This window comes from Hippopotamus amphibius, chromosome 5 (assembly GCF_030028045.1).
Source record: "Hippopotamus amphibius kiboko isolate mHipAmp2 chromosome 5, mHipAmp2.hap2, whole genome shotgun sequence".
Lineage (NCBI taxonomy): Eukaryota > Metazoa > Chordata > Mammalia > Artiodactyla > Hippopotamidae > Hippopotamus > Hippopotamus amphibius.
In genome coordinates, this window is record NC_080190.1 from 148,602,260 (window position 1) to 148,629,232 (window position 26,973).

The following is a 26,973-nucleotide window of genomic DNA, read 5'->3' on the forward strand; positions in this document are numbered from 1 at the left end:
CTATCACACATTACATTCCAAAACAGCAGATTACACATTCTACTCCAGTGCACATGGAACATTCTCCAGGATAGATCACATTTTGGGTCATAAATCAAGCCTTGGTAAATTCAAGAAAATTGAAATCATATCAAGCATCTTTTCTGACCACAATGCTATGCGATTAGAAATCAATTACAAGGAAAAAGCTGTAAAAAACACAAACACATGGAGGCTAAACAATACACTACTAAGTAACCAACAGATCACTGAAGCAATCAAAGAGGAAATCAAAAAATACCTATAGACAAATGACAATGAAAACACAATGATCCAAAACCTATGGGATGCAGCAAAGGCAGTTCTAAGAGGGAAGTTTATAGTGATACAATCCTACCTCAAGAAACAAGAAAAATCCCAAATAAACAATCTAACCTTACACCTAAAGAAACTAGAGAAAGAAGAGCAAACAAAACCCAAAGTTAGTAGACGGAGAAAAATCATAAAGATCAGAGCAGAAATAAATGAAATAGAGACAAAGAAAACAATAGCAAAAATCAATAAAACTAAAAGCTGGTTCTTTGAAAAGATAAATAAAATTAAGCCTATGTCTACAATTGTTGTGTCAGCATAATCTATAAAATATTTAAGAAAGTAATTTTCAGTAGAACTGATTAGCAATGACCCATAGCTTGGGAGAGACATGGTCTGAACACTGTACAGAAAGAGATGGCTGCTTGGCTCTGAAGTATTCTGTTACTGAGCACACATCTATGGCATCTCATGTGATTAGGATGGCAATAAAGAGAAAGAATATAATCTTTGCATAATGGAAAACCATGTATACTTACTCAACAAGAAAATTATTGGCTCAGTATCAGTAGACCTTATAAATAGGAAGGCATATAGGAAAAGCTATTTCATCTTGATATTAAGAAGGATTTTCAGCCCACATCTTCCTACATATTACTCAATGAAAAGCAATGATTACAAAACAATTATTTTTTAAAACTAAAGGTTTTTAAGTGATGTGTTCATCATTTTCTCTTTTAATATGCAATATATTTTATCAAGTATCATAAATAGGTGGGCAATAGTGAAAACAAAGGCTTTTACCACTGTATGTTTATCTTTTGTTTAAACTTATCACTTAAAGGAGTCATTATACATATTAAATAGATCAGATATACACAACTGAGTAATACTATTAACATTTTGTGAGAGTTCAAGGGGAACTTCTATTGGGAAATAAAGCACTTAAAAGATCAGAATTTAATTTATAATTTATTTAAGTCATAAATACCTTAAGTGCCTTTAATCATTTCAAAAATCATATGAAAAATATAGCATTATCATTATAATGAGGAAACAGAGGCATAAAGATTTGCTCAGGAAACATTAATGGAGGAAATATGATTTACATTCATACCTAATTGAATAGTGTCTGTGTCTGTGCTCTGAAATCACAACCATACTGAGGATGCAGGTGAGATCTGCACTGAAGTTATAAGTATCACATACCTATATATCTTATCCGGAAGCCTTTTTTGTTATTGCCATGATCTGCTGACCACTGAAGAAATACCTCATGACCATTGCTTGTTATATTAAAAGCAGATGAATAATCCCCACTGAGTGAAACAAGCACTGGACTTTGAATATTTGGTCCTTCAGAAAGAAAATAATACAATTTAGATATAATTGAATAATTTATCTTTAGTATTTTATATATTTAGAATAGTATTACATATGGTGAAATTGACCCAGAACCAATCTGCTTCATCAATAATCACTTAAAACATAACATAAAATGTTTGTTTAAACATTTCAATTTCATAGCTAAAGCAGCTATAGTTTATAACATAACAAGCTAACTACAATTTTCATATGGTATATAGGTAAGTTTGATGTTGAGACTTCTAAAAATATCCACAAGATAAAATAAAATCATATAAGCAGTTGTTTATACTGAAGGTCTGAATGTATAATTTGAACATTTGAATTGAATTTATGAATATCCAATAAATATAACCCATGGTTACCATCATACACCTGAAGAACATCAAATTCCTTTTCTGTCTGGAAGAATTCTACAAACATGCTGATATTATATCCTTTTTCCACAGAAATGCTCCAGGCACACATTTGAAGATTTGGGTAACTGTCAGGATATCCAGGGCTCAATATGACTCCTGTAGAATCCAAGCGTAATTCATTGGCAGGACAGAGCACTGTCAAAAAATATGAATCATTAGATAATGCTATTTCAGACCTAAGTGAAACATTGAAAGTTGCATTTTAAAGTTGCATTACAATACTTTAATTGAAATGTATTTAAGTGAAAGTTGCACTAAATACCCAGTATTTAAATTTTTTTAATGTTTTCATATTAAATAATGAGATAACACCTTGAGCTATGTGTATGAAAAGACAACTTGTATAATATGCTTGCAGTTCAAAAAAGGGAGGAATGACCTAGAATTTTATGGTATTAATTTCCTTTTATTATCACACTGAAGATGTTATTTTTCTGGACAATAAATATAGAGATAATTAAAAGTTAAGGCATTTATTTCCTCCTATTTATTTCTTTATTTTTCCCTATCTTCCTTCATCTTCTTACATCTTCTTCCCTCTGCCTCTCCTGTCTATATCTTTACTCTGTTCTTTTCCTTTCTTTTTCTTCTGCCCTCAAAATTTAACTCACTTAGGTATGTGAGGACAGACAGGAAACTGCCCTATCTCAGAGTATCCATTCCAGGCAAAGCCACTTCTAATCTCAGGAATATGCTTAAATCATGAGGATTTAACACAATTTTGGGTCACCAGTTACCTTTCAGTTTTTCCTGCTATTTCCAGATCATACATGTAAGACAAAGCCCAAGCTCTTCATTTCATAACAATACCTCTGCTACACATTCTGAGAATGTGTGTGTGTGTACATGTGCGCATGCACGTGCATCTCCAAAATATAGTAAACTACTTCAATCGTTGGCCTCAACAGCATTATGCTTTGGACCAAATAATAAAAACATATACTTAAATTTGCATTTGGAATGAGAATGTGACCAAGATGATCAACTCCTTATCACTCAAATGATGCCATTTCAGCCTTTTTTTTTTCCTTAAGAATTTGAGCTTTTATGGTGTGGGAAGAGTATTGGAGTGCTCAATACAGACCACACAGTGTAGAGGTAAACCAATATATACCAAACAGGACTTAGTTCAATACAATAAAGAACTTTTTACTTTGAAGCCACTGTAACCAGTACAGTAAAATGTCCTACGTACATCATTGATAAATAGTTTTTAAATGTAGCTTGGACCAATTTTTGAGTGTTATTACTGGGTACACTCAAGCAACTGGAGTGAAGGGTAGACTAGATAACTTTTGAGGGTTTGGTGAATTGGAAATATATCTCATGCCATTTTCTAATCCAATTACTATACATCAACTTCCACCTTGGAGTTAGAGTGTTGTATCTCAAAATAATTAGATTGCTACCTTAAACAGAATCCTGGTTTCTCAATGTTTGTTCAAATAAGCTAGGCCTGGAAACACCAAATATTGCTGCTAAAATACAGATAAATAGATGAAGGATTTATATATTCATCATTTCCTGGGTGGAAGGACATGAAATATTTTGAATTATAAAGTCTTCAAGTAGTGCAGGGATGGAAAAGAGTAAGTAAATTAGTGAATTATGGCAACATATTATTCTTTAACCAAGTTAATAACTTGAAAAAACTTGCAAATAAAATCTGCTGTAACTTCACATATGGATATTTTTACTGTAGAACACGGTGTAGCTAATCTAAGAGTTTTTGTTTTTGTTTTTGTTTTTGTTTTTAACTTCTATTTCTCTTATTTGAATCTGAGTTGTTTGCTTCTTGGGTGTGACTTCAAGATTAAAAAAAAAAACAATTCAGCAACTAGTATTAGGTCATTCTCAGTTGAAAAAGAGAAACCTGATATTTGCTTTTTACACAGTGAAAAATATGTAAAATAAACAAAGAAACCTAAAGGTTAGAAATAGAATGGAAAATTTGAGTCAAAAATGAAGAACATTGGAGAATATACAGCTATGGCATATTGAAATAAAAGATACATAACCATATGATAAATTGAAGTAAAGTTTTAAGAAAGGGTTTATGACATGTGTGCTCAGCTTTTAAATACCTGTGAAATATTTAGCTAAGTGAGTGACTGGGTTACTGAACATGTTATTCCCTCACTAAAAACCATTCAGCACCTTCAAAGCCCTTCAAGTTCAGGTCTTCCTACCTCTCCAGCTTTGTTTTCTGCTACTCCTCCATTGAAACAGAATGCTCCAAACATACTGAATGACCTAAATTTTTTTGAACTCAGCATATCCATTAGTGCTTCTGTTTCAAAGTCCTCCTCTTGTCTGATGCATTTGAAATGTTAGCACATCTCAAAACCCATATCAAGTCTCATCCTCTGTGAAACACTTCCTGAACCTCTCCTCCATCAACCCAAACAGAACAGTTGATTTCCTTCTTGGTGTCTCTGTAATGTATGCTTAACAGTGCAGTTCGCTATTTTATTGCTATTATTTCCTCACGTTTTTGACTTTCTTCTTAGACTATTGTTATTGAAAAGCAAGTGCTATAATCTTAATGGTCCCAGTGTTTTCAATTGAACAAATATTATATATTACTTTTGAAAAACTGGTATGATTCAATCTTATTTACTGTAAATACACAAATTAACCTATTCTCACACTAACCAACATACAGCAAGAGTAAGACAATCAGGAGTGAATATGTACTGTCACTATACATTAGGTCCTGTTAAGCACCTTTTGTGCATTATATTACTTACTTGTCACAACAACTTTAAGAAGTGTCTATAATTTTTATCCCTGTTGTATATGTGAGGAAACTAATGCTCAGAAAGTTTAAAGTACAGAAAGTCTCACACATTCAGCCAGATGGACCCCATGTTTTTAACTATCTGTAGTCACCTATTATATTTCATTTATTTTAAACCCTTTGACGAGCACCATATTTAGACTTGCTTTCCATGTTTTAAGTGTGATATAAAAAACTAAACAGGAATCAGGAAGGAATAACAAAAATGACATAGCCTCTTTTAGGAAAAGTGAAAAAAATCAAATACCTTTAAATAGACTAAAAACAGTATAGATAAGTTACAACAGATTCCAAATGAATGACAATTTTTTTTAGCAGGATTGTGAATTAACTCAAATAAAATTTTAAACTCTGCTTTTTAGCGTAAGTGCCTGGTCAATTAATTAATATAGTAACTCTGCAGAAACTCATTCTGAGGGATAATTAACTTGAAGCTAATACCCATAGAGTTACTATGAGACAAAAAAAAAAAAAAAAAAATTGGTCATCCTTTTTTGTATTCTCCACAACAGTTGAATAAGAAGAGATGAATTTATTAATCTATAGGAAATTTTGATTTTAGAAATAAGACATTGAAAGTCTGAGAGATGAGGGACTCAAATAACAAAAATTTTTTTTTAATTAAAAACAATATTGAATTGGGATCCAGATATAATAAAATGAAGTCTTGCTCTCCAAGAGCTCAAATGAAGTTTATATATTGGGTCAAGGAAGAAATCCTGGTATGTAATGGCTTGTTCATTCAAGAATACAGGTGGTAGACTTCAGAATAAACAACCAACTTTAAGATAGCCTATAAAAATCATTGACTAAGAGCAAGGGAGATTCTTATATTGGTGTTGTTTATACTTCCAAACATGTCTTTCTTTTTCATACTGTAAAAGCTCCTTATAAAAATTCTTCTATCTTCTTGTAAGGACTCCAATGAGGCAGAAAAATCAAACATTTATTACTCCTTATAGCATGTTTGTAATAATAAACAGAATTTTTGTTTTAGGCTCATTATAACAGTTAAGATTCTGCATAGAAAACAGATTTCTATTTCTCAAGAATAAACCAAAATGGTGGAAGTAATCCAAGAAAATCTGGGAGGTAAAATCAAGTTCAATTGAATTTTATTCAAATTAACCAATATTTGTAATTAGTTACTATGTGTTGGGCACTGTTATGGGCCCTATGAGCTACACAAGTTAATAATACATGATTCCTGCACATCAAAATCCCAGTACATCATTCAAGATCCATCATGGTCTTGCCCTTGTAACACAGTGAATTCTTGAAGTCCATACTTCACTGTCTTTCATTTCTGTATCTTTGCATATACCTCTGTCACCTGGACCACTGTTTCCCTATATCAGTTCTACCAAAGTAAATATTGCCTTTCATTTGGAACCTATGACTCAGGAAGCAATGCCTCCATCAGGCTTTCCTTGTCCTATAAATGGTTTAAAATTATATGACTCTATAGCTCTCTGACCTGCTTCCTTAATGCTGTATTGCTACAACCTATATGGCTGTCATATCTTTTATATCATGTTGCTTTCACAGCAGGGACCATTGACAACTTTTTGTTTGTTTTTTTTTCCCTCAGATCCTCATTCTTAATAGGTGCTCAATAAAGTTTAATGATTCTAGTGGGTAGAACAGAAACTACTTGCAATCAACATTGGAACCTTTATTTAAAGTGAATTTTCTTGCTTTCTACCTCCATTCCCACTTCCAAGAGCAAAAATAATTTAAATACATTAAATTGACTTTGGGATAAACTAGAAAAGTTAAACCTTGGATGAGTTGAAAATGTTTAGTTAAATCTGAGAAATAATGGAATGAAAAATACCACTTATGAGTTGTATAATTTTTTAACATTATTGGCAGTTAAATATATGATAATTATATAAAGTAAATTTTTCTCAATTTTCTAGTAATGAGTTAAACATAAAACAGATCTTTAGAAATAAATAATCATATGAATTGGTACCTTGACACACTGGAGGTGCTCCATCCATCTGGAGTCGTTCTCCTAATCTGCATGTCAGAATTGCATTGCCAACCAAAGTAAATCCTGGAAGACACTGATACCTAATAATATCACCTATTTAAAAAAAATGCAGAAGGGGCTTCAGGTAAGCAACAAGGTAATGGTTAAAATAAACAGATGTTTCAATACAAAATCAGAATTTTTTTCTTTCAGTCATTTTCAATCAGTATAAAAATTCTATTAGTTATAAGCAGTGATGATATTCAAAATGCTGAACTACTAGTATGTCATAAGCACTGACCAATCAGAACTGAAGCCAAGAATAAACTACCAGTAAGACAGGACTGGGGCAATCTGGTTAGATATAACTAATAGTAGTAAGGAAATAATCTGGTTGGTACAGGTAAGATATTCATTAAAAATATACCAAGCATTTAAAAAGAGATTCCTAGTTATTGCTATTAAGATTAGATTTACATTGGTCATTGATATTTTCTTACATTTCTCAACCAATATTAATATTAATAGGGTAATAATGATGAAAATGTATTATGTTAACATTAAGATGTCTTCTTTTACTTACATAATTTTTCAAACTATGAGATATTATTGAGGTTAAATTTCCAACCCAGTTTTAAAAGGGCTTTATTTATGATCAAATTGAGCATAATCGACTAATTGTTTTCAAGGATATGGAACTAAAACCTGTCTTTTAACATGCCTACATATCCTTAATTATACATATCAGATTTATGCCTGAATTCAAAGAACAACAGTTAAGACTATAGTGTTCGAAGGTAGCAAATTAATAATTTGGAAGGAACTACCAGAATAGATATATGGTTCAAATTCCTGCACTGTTTTCTAACTGTACATCCTGGAAATACAAAATTCTTTCTTCTTGCCTAACACTCCTTTTTCTCTTTTAACTGTTATCCATTCTTAAGAATTCTAAACAATCCCCATCTATCCAGGGAAAGAAGGTCTAAGACAGGCTGCTACTATTCTTTATTTTTATTTCTTTTAAAGTAAATACCTCTGTTAACAAAATGCTTTCTTTGAAAGTAATTTAACAGACTTTACCTATTTCAAATTCATCATCTTCTGTCAAAATTTCAGCATTGGGTACAGGTGGTGGAGGTTGACACACTCGTAGTTGATAGGCTATAAAAATAGACAATGTTTATTCCTTCTATGAACAGCAATATATATTCACATATGTGAAAAGAGAAAATCACATAAGGTTTATTTATAAAAATAAAAATAAATGGTAGAACTGATCAAGTTTCAACTATTTCCTTATTTTCAAAAAATTGAGGGAGAATTAATCATTCCTTAAATATTTTCCCATGGTAAGAATGCTTACCTTTTAACTCCTTACTTCTCATCCTCATTCTAGTCTTTCTGATTACATGCTTTCATCTTTGCAAAATTACAATTTGGGATTATATACTCATGTTTGTTCATGTCCTCAATGCCTATCTTCCCAAGCTTCATCACAGAATCCCCTGCATCTAGCAAAATGCCTAGCATTCAGTCATAATTGCAAGCAAGTACTCAATTCTTACTCTATTCCAGGAAATATTATATTATATTAACTCCATTAGTCCTCACAAAAATTTTATTTGTTTTACTACTTAATTTATGTAAGCAGTTCTATAATTATTTCCATTTTATAAAAGGAAAACTGTTAACAGAATTAAAGAATTTGTCCAACTCATACAGCTATAACATGGGAGAGCTGGGATTTGAACATAGACAGTCTGGCTCCAGAGCTTTCTTTCACCATGCTAGATTAGTATGTTTACAAAGTATCCATTTGTTAAATTTTATGTTTCTATACCAGTCATCCCATTAGATTAAGTAGGTTCCTATTTGGCATAATGTAAAGGCAACTGAGAAAAGGTATCTGTGAATCTAAGCATCATGACTACTGGCCCCATATGATATCTATATCACATTTGTTTGTTTGATTAAAGCCTTGTTTTCATTAGTTGTCTTCAAAAGATGTAATAAACTATTATTAATTCAAGAAACACATTTTATGTTATTATAACATTTGAAGAAAAATGTTTTTTATGCTTAATTTTATTACTTTAAATTTCGGAATTAAGTTCTTTAGGTACCTCAGTTCAGGGAGATAAAAGGAATAAGGCTTAAAAGACATAGTAACTTGCCTGAGATCACACAACTAGTACAGGGTTTATCCAGAACTGCAGCCTATATCCTCTGATTTCAAAGCCCATATCTTCAATATCAGTGCTATTGTGAGAGTATTATGAGAGTACTGAGGAATATTAACTAAACCAGTTAAGGAATATTGTGATAAAAAGAGATGAATGGGATAAATTTTAAAGGATGAGTAAGATATTTCCAGTGCTGAAGGGTAATCATGGGCAGAAGAACATTCCAGACAAAGGAGGAAACATGAGCAAAAATTACAATTATCAAGGTAAAAGGTAGTTGTGAAAAATGCCAAAGAGTTGAGGGAAAGGGAAGCGGAAGATAGAGAGAGCTCTATAGGGAGAAATCCTTATGAGACTATGCTTTAGAGGAGAGCATTTTACCTGATCTTGATTAGAACAGAGATCAACTCAGTAGTTACAGAAGTGTGGAGATGCTCATATATATATTATTTTTGTTTGCCTGTAAAGTTGTTTTTAATCTTCATGCTAATCAAAAATTTATTTTAAAGAAAAAGCACATTTTTATCAATAAGGAATCCATGACTCCTGTCATCTGTAGAATAAACTTTGAATGACTTAGATAACTCAGTTGGAGTGTTTAAAAGACCACAGGTTGGTAATTATTATTATGAGGAAGATGGTGCTCAAGATACTATGTTATTTTCCCAAGACCACATGGCGTTGTGAGCTAAATTCTCTTATTCTCTGCTCTTCAGTATCATCAGCAGTTTTATAAACTCTGTCCATGACCCTGGGGTCATGGGGTGTGAGGAGGTATAATGTCCGTACCTCCTTCCTCTACCTCAGTAAGAGCAATTCTATTTTCATCATTTTATAGATTTGAATTCTGAATGAACCTTCCTTCAAACAACTTTTTACAATCTCCATCTAAGTGATTTCACTGATTCTTTTGACTTCAAGTCTGACTTTGTGTCCCAATTCCCAATTTTGTATCACCAGGATAAACGTATCTTCTGAGCTCTTCACTATCTCCCCCTACCCTTTACTCTTATTTTCTAATCACAGAACTCTGTTTTGTGGCACATGCAATCATGACTTGCTTCAACATTTATTATTTTCTCGTTATTAGTTTACTTTTTCATTGTTTGTGACTCCACCTAGACTTTAAGTAACGTGAGGGAAGAGACTGTTCATTTGTCTTTTTCACAACTGAGTAATTAGCTCCTATCACTTTCCTTATAATCAGACAAATATTTGCTAAATAACACACAAAACACAGGTTTCTTCAGGAGGGAAAGAGTCTCTAAACAAATAGTTTTCCCTAAAATGACTCTAACTCTAAAACTGCAGATGGGGATTAAAAAGAGGCAATTGTGGTTCAGAGTGCTAGAGAATGGGATCTAAACAGGAGCTGCCTGAGATGCTTTTCAGGATTGAACTATGTAATTTTGATTATATTGTAAAGGAGAAGGGAATAATAAAAGGAAGCTCCTTGCATTTGTTTTTCTTTTGACTCTTGAAGACAAAGTACTACAAAGAGTTAAATCAAAAATAGCTGCCAGCAATTCTGTTTTCAACCTTTACCAATTTCTACCAGTTTGTTCATTAAAATAAGTTTAAAATATGTCCAGTGTCTTTACGTTCTTGAGGCCAACATCTCCATGTAGAATCCTATCATTCATTACACCTGTTGTATTTGGTTGAATAGTGTCCCCCTCCTTCCCCCCCCCGCCGCCCCTGCCTCAAATTTATGTCTTTCCTGGAACTTTAGAGTATTATTTGAAAATAGGATTGTTTCAGATACAATGACTTAAATTGAGGTCATATTGAATTAAGATGGGCCCTTAAACCAGTATGACTGCTCCCTTTATAAAAAGAAAAAGAGACAGAGGTGAACACACAGGAAAAAAAGCATGTAGTGATAAGAACAGAGATTTATGTGAATTATCTATAAGCAAAGGACTATCAAAGATTTCTGGTTACCACTAGAAGCCAGGATGAGGCAAGAGAGGACCCTCACCAATACCCTTCAGAGATAGCATGTCCTTCTCCATAAATTGATTTCATAATTCTACCCTCTAGAAACATGAGAGAAAAAATTTCTGCCTGGGTAAGCCACCCAGTTTGTAGGACTTGTTACTGCAGTCCTACGAAACTAACACATCTCTATTAGTAAAGCGACCTGCAGGATGTTCCTTGCCTTCTGTGTTTCTCTGGTGTAATCCTTCTTACACACAAGTGAACTGGAAGAAGGGAATTAAGACAGTATTTATGTGGAATTCACTGTGTGCAAAGAACTCTGTAAAATGATTTACATAAGTTATTTCATTTAATCACTAAATTACTACATCAAGATATGTATAAATATACTTATGTTGCAAAAAAAAGAATACTAGATTTAAGAATGGTTGAATTACCTGTTCAGTCCATTAAGCCAGAATTGGAACCTCATTCTGCTTGAAAACTAAGCCACATTTTCTCCCACATTTACAGACAAATCAACCTTGGCTGGAAAATTATTTTAGTTTTGTCATTTCCCTATTATCAATTTAGAGAGGCTTTTCATAGCCAACAGATTACATTTATAATCTTATTTAAAGGAAGTTTATTATCTTAATTCTCACCAATCCCTCCTATGAGATGTCTGTCGTATCTCACCCCATTTTTCCCAGGCCCCTTGTATTTGTCATGTTAATCCCATCCACACCATGTTAATTCTACTCCACACCATCATTTTTACAACCTTGCCAGTCTGGAAACTGGCACCATAATACTTAGCATTTGGTGTTTTAATGTCTTGAGTTCTCCCAACCTTATTCATTAATGTGTTAGTTCTTGTCCCATGTTTAGCTTGTGTGGGACCATTGTGCACACATTTACATCTTCTATAATGTCCAGCATGGTTCATTCTGTTATTTATTAAATATATATTACTGACAGCCTATTACATGCCAGACACCATATCATATGTTTTGGGAATGCAACAGTGAACAAAGTAGACACAATCTTGCCCTTATAGGCACTAATTGTTGGTGAGATATTAATCAAATAATCTCATTAAGAAGTAGAATTTAATTGAAACAGATGTGTGTGTGTGTGTGTGCGCGTGCACATGTGTTAGGGAGACAGATGTCACAGAGAAGAATAACTCAGACAGAGGAATAAGCAAGTATAAAACCAGCAAAGGTGAAGGCTGAGGGACTGGGGTGAGAGGGCCCTAGGGAGAATGAGAAGGTATGAGAAAGGGAGGAAAACTGGGGCTAAATCCAACAGGCATCTACAGGTCATGCTCAGGATTTATTTTAATCTGATGCCAATGGGAAGCCTATGAAGAATTTTAAGCCTAGGAATAAAGTGATTAGGTTTCTCTTTCAAAACAATAACTCTGGCTACAGTAAGAAATCAACACAATTGGAATGGGATAAAAGTGGATACCCAGAGACTAGTAAAGAGTCTATATTGCAGTGGGTGTTAAATAAACAGTTGTTAATTGATCCTAAAAAAAACTCACGTGTCCCCAAATGACTTGACATTAAATTAAAAGTCTTGATTATGATCTCCAAGAGTCTGTAACTTTGTTTAATTAACTTCAACCCCACCTATTAAGCAGTGCATATTTTTAGCTGCAAATAAAGGTAGTTCCTCTCTCCCATTTAAAACTCAAGTACCCCTGGTTTGTTGTATCACCCACTTACAATGTGATTCTCACCTCATAAAAAATATTAAACCACATACCCCTTTTTCATAATAAACTTTGAAAAATCAAACCTGTCTACAGCCTAACCCACATTCTAGTCTCTTCTATTCCTTAATCAACATAGTTCTTAAATGGTTGATAGTGTGACATTTTATAACATGTCTAAACATGTTATATAATTTTAATTTTATTTATCTTGCTTTCTTGAAACCTATTTTCCTATCTCTTTCATAAGTTTGTCCTCAGATGACCAGAATAGAGACATCTTCACTGATCATGCTACCAGAGTTAACCTCTTGCAGTTACTCTGTTTCACATCTATTTTCCTTCTGATAATTTTCACAGTCTGTAAGAATTATTTGTTAACTGTTCATTTTCTTGCATTCTAACATTCTAGAATGTAAGCTGCAGGGGAACAGGGACTGTTTATCTTATGAATCGCTCACTTCTCAGGGCATAATGCAGTACCTGATAGAGCAATATGCAATAAATATTTGCTGAGTGACTGCATGCTAGACAAATGAAAGAAGGAATGGTGAATGAGCAAAAAATACATATGAAATGCATTCTTATGATATTGAGTATGGACTCAATCCAGACTCTCTGGGTTTAAATTCTGTTTCTAAATGCTGACAAATTAGGAAATCTTGGGCAAGTTACTTATTCACTAACTCACATTTCTTCATTTGTAAAATAGTAATGATAATGATACTAATTTTATGCCACTTTAATAGGCAGCTACAAGGATCAAAATGTTTATACATGCAAAGTACTAGAAGCAGTGCCTGGCAAAGAGTAAGCACTCTATAAAGGTAAGCTCTTATTATATCAAATTTGATTTTCAGATCTTTGATGTTCACAAATAAATAAGAACATTTGGTAAAATATTAATACTTCCTGTTTTTCTCAAGTTTCACTTTTTATTTACAAAGGACATTTGGATTTGGCAGCAATTACTGAAATAATCATGAGCAAAGTTTAGGCATAAGATCTTGGTTGGTAGGAGCAGGGTATAATAAAGCAAAGGTCTGTGATGTGATACATCAGAAGTGTAGTAATTGAAGACAATAATGGAGAATTAAACACTTCAGCCCTCCTTCTCTTTCTGAAGATGTTTCTATCATACCAATCAACATCACAAGAAAACACACAGAAAAATATATCCTCCAAATTGTGTTGGTGAGTAATTTTTTGTGCACAAAGCAGCCTGATCTAGTATTTACTCTGGAAGCAGACTGTGTTCAAATCTTGGATCCCTTACTTGCACGCTCTGTGATTTTAGCATAGAGCAACCTTAGCAATTGCTAAGGTTCTGTGCTTCAGTTTTCACATCTGCAAAATAAATGTAAAACTAAGATTGAGTTAATATTGTAAAGTGCTTAGAACAGTGTCTGTCACATACTATTATTTCAAAGGAGAGAAGAGTCCCTGTTTGGCAAAGGTTAACATGAGCATGGCTGCTATGATGGCAGCTGTGCTCTAAACACATATAATCTCAATCTAAGACCTATTCACGACCCCGATGTCACTCAAAGGGTTAGTGCCCACGTGACTCCCTAGAACATGTCAAACTATTCACTTTTTATTTAATCTAATTTAAATTGAATATACTTTGAAAATGATGAGATTCTTTGTTTTACATTGATGTAATTATACTGTAATACAAAGTCCCTGAGTTCAACATCTAACTTTATAGCTATATATATTATATAGCTATATATATTATATAGCTATATATATATATAACTATATATATATATAATATATTTTGTACATGTCTGTGGTCTCAAAACTGCTAGCACAGTGCTCCAGAAACCATATTTAATAAATTGTAACTCATAACTAATTAAATTCAGACAATATCTCACTCAATGTATATACTTTGGTTCCTTTGGAAGAAAATAAACAGGTCTAGGATGAATACATCCAATATTTTATAGGTAAGAATCATAGCTTGTTTGAGGTAGACGTTACCTTATAAATCAACTATTCTAATCTCTTTATTTTTGGAGTGATGGAGAGAGGGGAAGACCTAGAGGAGTGAAGTGCAGTAGACAAAGACACATAACCAGTTATGGGCAGAACTGAAACTTTTAAATTGTGTCATCAAAATTTTTAATAACATGAGCATATATTTTAGTCCATTTTTTCCATGTATTGTTCTATCTAGAAACAGCTTCAAAGTGATGCCCATTAAAGAAAAAACTGCATAACATAGATATTTACACATTTAAAATACACATTTGAGCTAAATCTGTGTTCTCTTTTAGATGAATCATTTTATTCGACATGCCATTCACCTTTAAGACACCATTGTGTTATTTAATAACTACACTAGGGCATCATATCCTACATGTCAGCATCTTTTGAGGATGACCAGTGTTTGAATAGTACTCTGTTTTCATTCAACTGTGTATAGATGTCTGGTTCCTGGTCCAAAAAATCTGTTTCTTAAAAATACTTTAGGGTTTGATTCTGGCAATATATTTGGTTATTTTTAATTTCCTATTTTCTTTGTAATGAAACATCCAACCCAATTCCAGAAAAGAATGATGCATTTATCTACTTCAGTTCAACTGAAGTATTAAAGGCTTCTTCTTCTTCAAAAAAAGACAAAAAAGGACTCTGGCAAATTGCCATTCCTTCTGTAAACCAAAAAAGCAGAAGTACACAACCTTTCTGCCAAATAAGGATGCAGTATTTCTTACAGGGGAAAAAAAATGTTCTATGTTCCCTTATAAACATTAAGCTCTCTATAACCACTGGTGTACTTCAGTGGTGACCCAGATTAGTTCAAGTATGATAACTTCACGATTTGGGGAAGAATTGGAGGAGGAAAAGCACTGGTAATTACATACTCAGTTATGTAATTTTGGCAATGTTATTTCAAAAGTTATGTGAAATAACTTTAAGCAGCTCCACTTGAAAGAAGAGTTAGGAGAGTTTAAACAAATGCTGAGTTCTAACTTCAAGGAAAAAGTAAATAATTTTTTTTCCATTTTGGAGAAAGTCTGCTAGTGAGTTGACATGAACAACATAGATAAGTTTCAGTGGGGGCTTACATTACTTACAAATATCACTTTTTACCTGTTAATATTTTATAATCAATTTGTTTCTCTGCCTATATATAGGGGAGAATCTTGGAAATCAAGAGAAAATGGTCAGCTCTAGATTTAGAGACGAGACAGAGAAATGGAATGGATCATTAGAAATAGATCAACAAGAAGTTACTATGTATTTTCCTAGAAGTGGAAAAACAGAAGTATAGTAAACAAAGCTTTTGGGAAATATCCTGAATTATCCATAAAAAAAATCCAATATTTTTTGCATGAAGTGACTTCCCCATATTCCAGTAGCTAATTGAAAATATCCTACCTTAGTAATGAGACCATTAGAGTCTGAAAAGTAATGTGTCAAAGGTCTCTTCTCTACATGGTTGAGTTGCCTGGCATATTAGTAGATAATAGAGCACATCAGGGGTGACAATTTGTTCTTTGTCAGTCTCTATTTTCCTTTCTCCGTATACTACCATAGTTTAGTTTGTTTTGGCTATGAAGGAACATGTTTTAGCTCTGTAACCATCACTTTAAACTAGTCTGCATATTGAAAAGAAAAAACAAAAGTAAAGAAAAGAAAGCAAAAGAAAAAAAAAGTAAAAGAAAACAAAGCACAACCCCTGTATGCTGTTGGCTTGGAGCTGGCCTGGGTCTAACTGATAGGCCATGATTTCCTATTGTTGACTGTAAACAATTTAACTAACAACTAACATCAGACATGATAGCTCTTTGACCTTGCTGGAACAAGACAAAAACAAGACCTTTCCATAATTGTGTCTGAGCACAGAAAAAACAAAACAAACCCCCCCCCCCCGAAAATTAAAATACCATCCAAACCACCAATATGACCAAGATCCCTCCATCTCAGCTAGTATGAGAGAATGCTGCTTCCCCATGCCAATCACAGTTTTAGGTATGTTTCATACCTTCCACCTTCTAAAGAACAATTAAGATACCCAATTATAGAACTGCTCCAATTTTCTGACAGCACCCAACCCAGGGGAAAAACACGCTTTGTTGAACCCTTCCAGAACCATCTTACACAGCCCAAATCCTATAACAAGCTTCTCTTAACACCTTCTCACTGAGACTCCACAGGGTTTCTCATGGTGTGTTGTCCCACACATCACAGTGAGCCTATAAACCCAACTTTGTTTAACTACAGAGGTGTTCCTGGTGGACTCTGGCTGGAGGGGACTGAGATACAGTACTATAGAATATAAATGCCATCTTATCAACAGATGTGTACATGCAGCAAAATATCAAAATATTGTAAGCAATTTTAATGATTTTTTTGTCATTTTAGTAATCATTAAGTAGTCATTTAATTAATAGTAAATGGCATTTATTTTTTTCATTATTACAGTTTTACCAGTTTGATTGTTTAGATTTATATATATATAATTGTATGATGTTCATATCCTCTATGCTCTCTGGACATCAAACAATGAAACATTTTATGAGCTCAATGCACTATCTGTTGAAATATGAAAGGAGGTCAGATCTTTAGGTTGTGTGAGGCATTGGGGTCACACAGTTCAAAGCAATGGTGATTTATGTTTTATATAAAATGTGTCCTTATATCTACAGCAGTCTCTTTTAGGATGAGACTTTGTGGAGTTAAATATACTTGTCCCCAAATACAGCATTCATTTTAAAGGCAATATAACCTTAAAAGATGACCTAAAAGGGCTTTTAAATACATTTCTTAAAAATAATCTGAAATTCAATATATAATCAACCCACTCTTTCACAGAAGCTGTGCCAATAACAGAAAACAATGGATAATATATATTATCAAATTGTATTATCCTAAGAAAATCTTCTGTAATAATTGAGGTTCCCTAATATCTGATATTAGAAAAAGAGGTTCCCTGGATAATAGATTTAAACATTAAAATGACACTTTTTGTTTTAAATTAATAAATATATATTCTGGCTATACTACAGTGGTTGGCATAAGTCTGACTCCTAATAAAACTTATTTTCTAGTCACACAGGGACCATAGCACATTTTGGAAACTATAAAGAACACACTAAGTTGTGATAAACCTACCAACATATTGCTGTTAGCCTGTAGGTCCTGGGAAAGAGAAGCACTAAGAAGTTCAAAGTTCCAAGCTGTAATTAGAAGAGGTATGTTCTAGAAAATGAGATGACTTGTTATCTTGATAAAAATGAAAATCACTTTTGCTAAATTTTAAAAGAAAAACTGTGTTTATATACCATTAAATATAATCTATACATGAGATAATACCAGCTTAGAACACAGCCTGGCACTTATTAAGAACTCAATATAGTTTAGCTATTATTATTATTACTATTGCTGTTACTGTTGTCATTATATAAAAAGATGTCATTTCTTAAAGTCAGACAGACCTATTTTGAATTCCCAGCAGCCCCTCTATTTATTAGCTTTCTGGATTTATATATGTTATAAATTTCTTTCAGTTCTTTAATTATTAAAATGGGGATAATAATAATTATATTGCAGAGTTATTACAAAAATTAGCATGGAAAGCATCTAGCATAGTGCCTGGCATATTAAGTATTCAGTAAATGGTAGCTATCGCTATTAGAGTGACTATTTATACAAAGTCAGTGTCTGCAAAGACATGCAGTTGAAACAGGTGTTGTGTAATACTTTCAGGAAGTCACTGATTAGGACTGAATACTGTTATTACTTATTACAAGACAAACCCATCTTGACTCTATGGCAGATATCAAGGAAATAAGCTGTTACTATAGAGAATTATGGTTATGGCAATACAGAGACAAGCACCTTTCCTTAGATGAAGAAGAAATACGGTATCTGAGATAAAGTGCCTCAACATTTACGCCTGCCCTATTTTTTCACTGCACAGAACTTTCACTTTCCAAAGCTTTTTATGAATGTTAGTTTTGATCATGAAAGGCTTTATGAAGGCGATGTTTTATAAAAGACAGCTGACTAGATCTGATAAAGAAAGTTTGGTTAGAGATGAAAAAACACATTTTTTTTCTCCTTTCAGACATATTAAAATATATTAATAAATAAAACCTAAATAATCAATGTGACCTTAAGAAAATATATGAAAATATTGCTATGTTAAATTTAGAAAATAAATGCACAAGTCCTAAGAAAACCACTTCTGACTTACAGGCTAGGGCATAACAGAAGCAGCTATTAAATCAATAAGAGAATATAAAGAAAGCTGAGCAGGGGAATAAACCATTCTAAGCTTAGGTATATTAAATCAGCTTAAACTAAGTGTTAAGCAGTGGATTATCTCCCTGGTTAACTTATGAAAAAGTACTTGATCACTTTTTTGTCTTTTGTATTTTTTTAAACCATTATGAGAGCTCATTTTGGCACTGTTATAGCTACTGAATATGAGCCACTAATTGTATTAACACAATTGTACTAATTGTATTAACATTAATTGAAAACAGGCATTTTTTTTGTGTGTGAGGAGAGATGAGCACACATGTACATAATTGTAAAATAACCTTTTAAAAAGTTGTCACTAATAAAGCTCAAACTCAGATAACTTTTTAAAAAGAACTGAACACACACCACAAAAGACTAAAATATAATTACTTAGTCAATAATAAAAATATGAAAGCATTAAGAAGCATAAGTGTGATCTGTGTCCTCAAAAAGGCATTCACTGTTATTAAACTCACAAGGCATATAAAACAATACAGCACACTCTAAGTTCTGAAAAGTTTGGTAAAAAGAATAAGTGCAATCATAGAAAAGATGATAGTGATCCCTATGAGTTTGAACTATCAAAAAAAAGCAGAAATGGGACTTAAGATGGGAGAACTAAAGAACTGAAGATGAGTAAGAAACCATTTAAGAACGGAAGTTCAGGAGGCAGTGAGAGAAAGAATCTAAGGGAGTCAGAGTAGGCACTGCAGAATGAGTCAATGAACCAGATTATAGGGTAGCTGTAAATTTGATTTAATGAAGGCATCATGCATTCTTGAAAAGGTGAGTCAGGGTGAAAGCAGTACTTCAGGAAAATTATTCTACTAGGACTGGTAGAATGTAAGGCATCTGTCAATTTTTAACATGAGCTCTGGCTACCTCTCTAAATATCAAGGTTATTTTAAGGTTTGGGTAAAATTCCCAGAGATGCTGATTCAAACATTAGGCTTCTCTAAGCTCTGGCAATTGTGCCTTATTATAAAATTTAAAATATAAGTGTAAATAAATATAAATACTCTATCAGAAAAACTAACATGAGATAAGATATGGTAAGGAAAGGAACACTTACTGAACATATACTCTGCTGGGCACTGTGCTAACTGTATATTACTCATTGTCTCCAATCACTTCAACTCTGCAATGTGATGTTGATGACAGTGATAATACAGGGGTTGAGCCATACAAAATTGCTAATATTCAGCATTTCTGACCAACAATTTCATATGGTTCAACCTAATATATGCCAGTCATTGGAGTAATTTCTATACATACAGTATCTCGTTAATCTTCTCAGCAATTATACCATGTTGTGTTATAGCTGAAGAAAGTGGAAACCAAAGTGTAACTTGTCCAAAGTCAGCTGAAAAACAAAGCCCTAAACAAATATTTGATCTTCCTTATTCCTAAACTAATTCTGTTTTTAATATACATGACTCAGAACCTAGTTACAAAAATCAGGTGAAACACAGTTTGGAATGAGAATATATGTATGTACATTCACAGAAGTGTCTATTTAAATCCACATTCATATTTTGTATATATTTACACATATTCTGTCATCCCTGCATTTTCTATGTAAGGATTTTCACATTTTCACACACACACACAGACACACACACTGACATCCTTTTCTCTGACAATATTTCCCCTTTTAAATGTTTCCTAAGTTTTATAAGAATTTTACACTCTCCATAAGATTATTTTATGGATATTTATAGTCCATCAATGAGCAGTCCCTTCTTTATCACTCATTCAGGCAAGATACAAAATAATAAAAATTTATGCAGGGATCTGTGAAAAGAGAAAATGTATAAAATACAGTCCAGCAACGAATTCATCTTCTAAACTTAAAAACCATTTAGTTTAGTAGTTCTCGAGCTATGATTCCCTTTCAAAGTAATAAAGCTATTGTTGCAGCTTTAGACTGTATATACATACTGCCAGCACCAATGACCAATTCAGTAAAAAAGGCAAATGAGCTATTAAAAAAAAAAAATAAACACCCTGAATCAAAGTTATCTAACTGAACTCCTGGCTTTCTAAATTGGCTATGCTAGAGTATATATGTAGCTCTGGCCACTAGAGAAGCACAAACTGGATATCATCTACTGATTGATAAGTGCTGAGATTAAGCAAATCAAATATTTTCTGGTCTGTTCTCTATTTCTAGACTGAATGTGCTTGAAGTGTCTTTGTGCATAACCATATTTGAGTTACCATATTTTTCATGTAATATAAGCTTTGAGTATTAAAGATTTTCTTAGTTTGTGTTATAAAAAGAAAACATTAAATTGTGTGTTAATGTAATGGATAAGGTATATATTCATCTTGGAAATTTTAATATGTTTTGCAAATTTAATTTAGTAGCTTATTGATCCTGTGAAATGCTCTTGGAATTGGTCTGAAAAAGTCATATGAAGCAGAATGTGTTATGAAACTATGGTCATAGCAGATAAAAGGATACAATCACTAGAAATAAACATTTTCTTATTTATAATGAAATACAATTTAACATAACAGGAAATTTTTTAAAAAACCTTTGAAACCATCTGAATGTTCTTCCAAAAAGTTAATGTTATGAACAGAGAACCTAGAATAATTCTACACAAAGAAATGAAATTGAAACTCTTCATAAACTATTTCACAGAGTAAAAGCTATGAACTTGATGATCTGGAAGAGTCACTTAAAACTGTAAGATTCTAGAGTAGATACTGTTGTGAAACAGAGTATAAATGAATGAGTAATATTATGTAAAGCATAACGTTATTGGATGCAAATTTTAGAAAGACTCACAGCAGGTTGAATAGATTAAACATTTTGTATTGAAAAAATCTATTGATGTTTCAAAATTACATGCAATAAAATATGAACAGCTGGTTCTCTTTTATGGGTTTCTGTGAAAAAATGATTATCTTCTACTAGGGTAATTACTGACTGATTTATTTCCTGTTTCCATTTGCTCACATTTTAATGTCCCTAAATGCTTGGAAGAGGTCATTCTTTGCAAGTAAATGCATTTGAAATGATAAAAATGTGTCAAATTTTAATACCTTTTCAATCACTGGTTAAATATATATTACACTCAATTTTTCCAGGACAATTTCAAACAGTGCCAAATGAAACAGAAACGCCTAGATGATACCAACCGTGATAACTAAGCACAAAAAAGCCACTTGTTGTGAAATCACTGTGGAATTTGATTAGAATTTGATTTGAAGTGCTGTAGACTGATTCCAAAGCAGTATTGCCACTGAACTGCCCGATCTGAGGTGAGTTTTGGTCTGGTCCATCCCTATAGGAGAGAGAGAGAGCAGGGAGAGGAGAAAGGGAGAGTGAGATATTGATTTTTTTGGAAAGTTTCACATGAGGTTTAGGGAAAGTATCACATATGAGATGATAAGGATGTGGTTGATGAAATAATCAAGTGCCAAATCATATTGGTATATGTTTATTTAGGTGATAACATATTTAAAAAGATCACATTTTTACCTAAAAGAAATACATGCACATTAGCTGCAATCAATTAAATTGTCTTTGGTTTCCTGACCATAACCCAGATTCTCCCAAATGCTTGAGGTTTGCCCTCCTTTCATTTTCTTCAAAATAACCTTGAGAATCATAGACTGTTAAATTTAGAAAGAATTTTAGAAGTCATATGGTAGTTCAATTAACCAACTGTCAATAATTAACTCAGATATTTTCTTTATAGTTTAAATAGAGATGTTTCAATTAACAGGATAATTATACAAATATAATATTTTATGATGAATTATTATGACAGAAATTCAGTAGTTGTATTAAATAACTTATTGGAATACAGGCTTTTAAATTTCACTAGTTCTGTATACAGAGAACTTTCTTGCCTTAAACTTACTCTGATTTAATTCCCAGGTTTTACACATTATTTTAATAACAAATTTAAATCTTTTTTCACCCATAAAGTTTTTGTGCTACATATTTAACTACTTCCTGGGCAAATAAGCTAAAACCTTATTTCTCTTGTTTGTCTCATTCTGTAAGACACACACTGTCACCCTCAGTTACTCACTCCAATTCAAACATCAATGGCAATTTGTACACAGAGGACTGTGATATATTTTCATTCCTACCTTGTTTCACTGTTACATACAGTTGAATCAATCAATAATAATGGTCTTTGCTTACCATACAGTAATGAAATCATAGATTGGTTCTGTTTGAAGGACAGTAAAATTGATGTAGATTCCATTTCCAGGGGGTACTTTTACAAGCCAAAAACAGTCTTGAAAGTTTGGATATTCATCGGGATACCCAGGAGAATAAATGGTGCCATTCATTGCAGTTATATTCCCTCCACAAAGAGCTACAGAAAAGACACAAAACAAAATGTTTAAGTAGAATCACAATAAACTGATTATAAAGAAAAAGGCAAACATTTCATACCTCTTACACAGTATAAAAGACATCTGTGTTATGCTTTTACCACAGTCAAGGTATGTAAAAGAAAGCTGGAAACCATGAACCAAACATAGTGAGCTTTTATTTATTTTTCAGCATGAGGTATGCTACATAGTTATTCACTATCACTAGATTAGTAAATTACATTGTCTTCTTATCTTTCAATACTTTATCCATATATACACTGTTCAACTTTTGTATCATGTGTAAATACAAGGCCTTAGAAGAGGTTCAAGGCATTTTTATTTAAAAGGATTTTTGTTTGTTTGTTTTTGTTTTTAAGAAATAAGCCCAAATTTAGTAGTAGTATCTGGGTTACTGGTTTATACAAGAATGATTACTAAATAAACATACATGCACTCACACAGACATCACACAGAAGAAGCTCTAAAGTGTTAACCAACTTTACTTTCACATTCAATGGAGAAGGTTAGGACTCCTGCCAATAATGAAAAACTCAGTTATTCACTATGGAGCCTTAGGCCTTTGATCTGGGTACTAATTGTAATTCTTTAGCTGAAAGAATGACTGTATATTTAGTATGCTATTTGAAAAGGAAAAAAAATATAGAGTACCAGAACCAGAATTATTAAACAGAGATGATATCACCAAAAAAACAGCTTCAAATTAGAAGCATACCTTCACACCTTGGAAGTGGATGATTCCAATTTCGACTCACTCCATGAAGGCAAGTGAGAGCTGAGTTTCCAATCAGTGTGTAACCAGGGAAACATTCAAATGAAATGGTTTGACCCACAGTAAAATCATTGCCGATTACAAAACCATTTCGAAATGGGCGTGGATCAGGACAACTTTGCAACTGATAAGCTGGAAAAGGTAAAAAGAAAGACATTTTTTCTTTCTGAATTTCAGGAGATCACAAATGAGTACAATTTGCAACCTGCAAAACAGATGTAGTGCTGCTTGCAATTGATTATAAATAGTAATTTAGGTTTATAATAAATGATGTCACTGTATGATATGAATTTCTTCTTATGTCTATAATTTTCATATTAAATTTTTAGTACAATTTATTAAAATACATTGTTTTTTCTCCCACTTATGAAATCTATCTAAATTATAATTTTTAATGAAAATGTAAATTACCCTTATAGCCACAGTTTTAATCAAACATATTCTGAACCCTTTACCTATAACACAATTGCTTCCTGGTTACATTGCACGTACGTTGAATAAAATAAAATATATGTGTGTGTCTAATTCTGAGCCCTTTTGAACTTTTTTTAGCTAATTTTTTCTCTAAAAGAAACAAAACAACTATCTCTCTACTGAGTTTCTCCAAAGAAGTTATTTAACAATATAAAGTACGAGGAAATAAATTTCCTTCTAATATAAATTTGGCACTTCAGTTATCATGATATTTTTAGCACTGTAGTGTAACTGTTTATTTGTTCATACTACTCTTGTTACATTCTACATGAGATCAAAGTTCCTGTTTTTTTATCATCGAATCCTAAAAGCTGTGCTTATTGCCTTTCACATAGTAGGTGCTTAAAAAACATTGCTGAGTAAATTTTGAATCTATAAACAGTATATATAGTCATACAGTATTAATATTTGAGACTTTGTTTTTAAGTTCAAAATTATATTATAGCTAATAAAATTCAAATTACCAGCAGATACTATTTTGCTACTAACCATTAAATTTCTTTTGTAAAAAATTTTTTTATTTTTTAGTAATTCCAAAGTTACACAAAGTTTGCAAGAACAGTATTGCAAGAACAGTAAGAACTTCAGTATGCCTTCAGCCAGGTTTTCCAGTGGTTAATTCTGACACATTTTCTTCATCAGTCTCTCTTCCTCCCCCTACTCACCCCCGTCTACACATATATATGTGTATGTGTGTGCATGAACACATTTTTTCTTTCCAAATTAGCTGAGAATAATATGTGAGTCTTCTAGCAGCAAAAAAGAAACTCAATCAGTTACTCAACTGTTTTTGAAGTAATTAATTTCCTTGGGAAAACGGTTAATTTTGTACCAAGAGGTTATAGAAATGATTCCTATTTTACGTAAAGGATGTTGTGTGATGTAGTCATATTATGTCTGCAAGCATAATACCAACTGTAATCATTTTAGATGTTACAATGTCTATTTTAAATACTCAAATTTTCTTTGGAGTATATACTTTTATTCAGCAAATATCTATTGTGCTCTTATTCTTCTAGGCACTTGAGATATATCAATGAATAACACAAAGATCCCTGCTCTGGTGGAGCTCACATTCAAAAGTATTACATACTCATAAATCAGTTATACCTCAATAAAAAATTAAATTAAATTAAATTAAATTAAGGAAACAACAAAAATATCACATATGCATTAAATCCTTTAATAATTAGAGCAGATGAGTAATCAAAGCTTGTTATTTTTGGTTTAATATTACAGTCATTGGAACTGCATTGTTTGTGTAAAATATTATCATAACTTTAAATATTTAATTTTAAATCTTAGACTTAAGATCTGAAATAACATAGTAAAAATAGCTAAAATAAACTAAATAATTACTAATGATATACATCACGGTAAATATTTTACATTCATTTTATCATATAAAGTTCAAAACAACTTCTATGAGAGGTACTATTACTAATTCCATCATGAAAATGAAGAAATGGACTTGTGCCCTAGGCCACTTAAGAGTCAACATAGAGAATGAGCATTTAAGCCTTGGTCTCCCAGAGTCTAAGCTTTATATTCCAAAGGGATAAAAATCATGCTCAAGGTCATGTAGCAGTTTTATACTAGAAACAGACCTAATATGATTGTCAAAGTATTTATTTCATATTCTCATTGCAATAGAATGGTATCAAGATATGTTATGTTCTTTCATTATAAAGTAAAAGAAAGTAACTTTATATATAGATTAGTACCACAAAATATCTTTTCAATATACTCATTCTGATAATAAAAGCAAAGATAAATCTTGCATATCCACCATGCCTTGTTTGACTGCCTTGCCTTCACTTGCTTAATTTGATTGTGTATTAAAATTAATTTAATCCTTTTTTCATGGTTAGAATTTGTAAGTTCTCAGAAAGACTTCATTTTCTCCCTATATAGTTGCCTGAAAATAACATTATTTAAAACTCTTCCTAACTGAAGCTTGTTTTGGTTTATGTTCCTTTCTCTTTCTAAAACACAATGTAAAAAACACTTAGAGTTAGTTAGATTCTTAATAGCTGTTTGGAGGCTAAATAAGCTTTCATTTTTCAATTATTCCTCTCACCTTGATATACAATGTGGAAACCTTGCTTGTTTTGTGAATAGTCACTGTGAAAATACAAGCTGGTTTCATGAGTCGTGCTAAATAGGGAAGATGGTATTTGAGGACCACTAAGTCGTCCAATAACAGTACTAGTTTCTGAGGATCCACTTCTTACTTCCAAATAATCATGTATGGTTTCTGTAGAAAAATTTACAAACTGCAGGTGTACACCTAAGGAAGAAAAGCAAACATAATGCTACTTTATTTTTTTTTACCAAATTAAATGCACGCATATACACAAATTCATATGCTCAGATTAATGCACTTAAGATATGTTTCCATTTAGGTTTAGAGGCATAC

The 26,973-nt window shown here is 32.4% G+C and overlaps 1 protein-coding gene across 2 annotated transcripts in view; it reads right to left on the bottom strand.

Annotated features, from left to right (window-relative positions):
* Positions 1-26,973, bottom strand: part of CSMD3 (CUB and Sushi multiple domains 3) — a 1,219,369-nt gene that overhangs the window by 81,578 nt on the left and 1,110,818 nt on the right. For both annotated transcript variants that reach the window (XM_057736100.1, XM_057736099.1), the window contains 8 exons: positions 26,635-26,844; positions 24,024-24,212; positions 23,112-23,289; positions 22,094-22,239; positions 7,937-8,017; positions 6,854-6,967; positions 2,022-2,210; positions 1,501-1,647 (listed from right to left, as the gene is read on the bottom strand). In XM_057736100.1, coding sequence (XP_057592083.1) covers positions 1,501-1,647; positions 2,022-2,210; positions 6,854-6,967; positions 7,937-8,017; positions 22,094-22,239; positions 23,112-23,289; positions 24,024-24,212; positions 26,635-26,844 — 1,254 coding nt within the window. The remainder of the gene's footprint in view (positions 1-1,500; positions 1,648-2,021; positions 2,211-6,853; positions 6,968-7,936; positions 8,018-22,093; positions 22,240-23,111; positions 23,290-24,023; positions 24,213-26,634; positions 26,845-26,973) is intronic.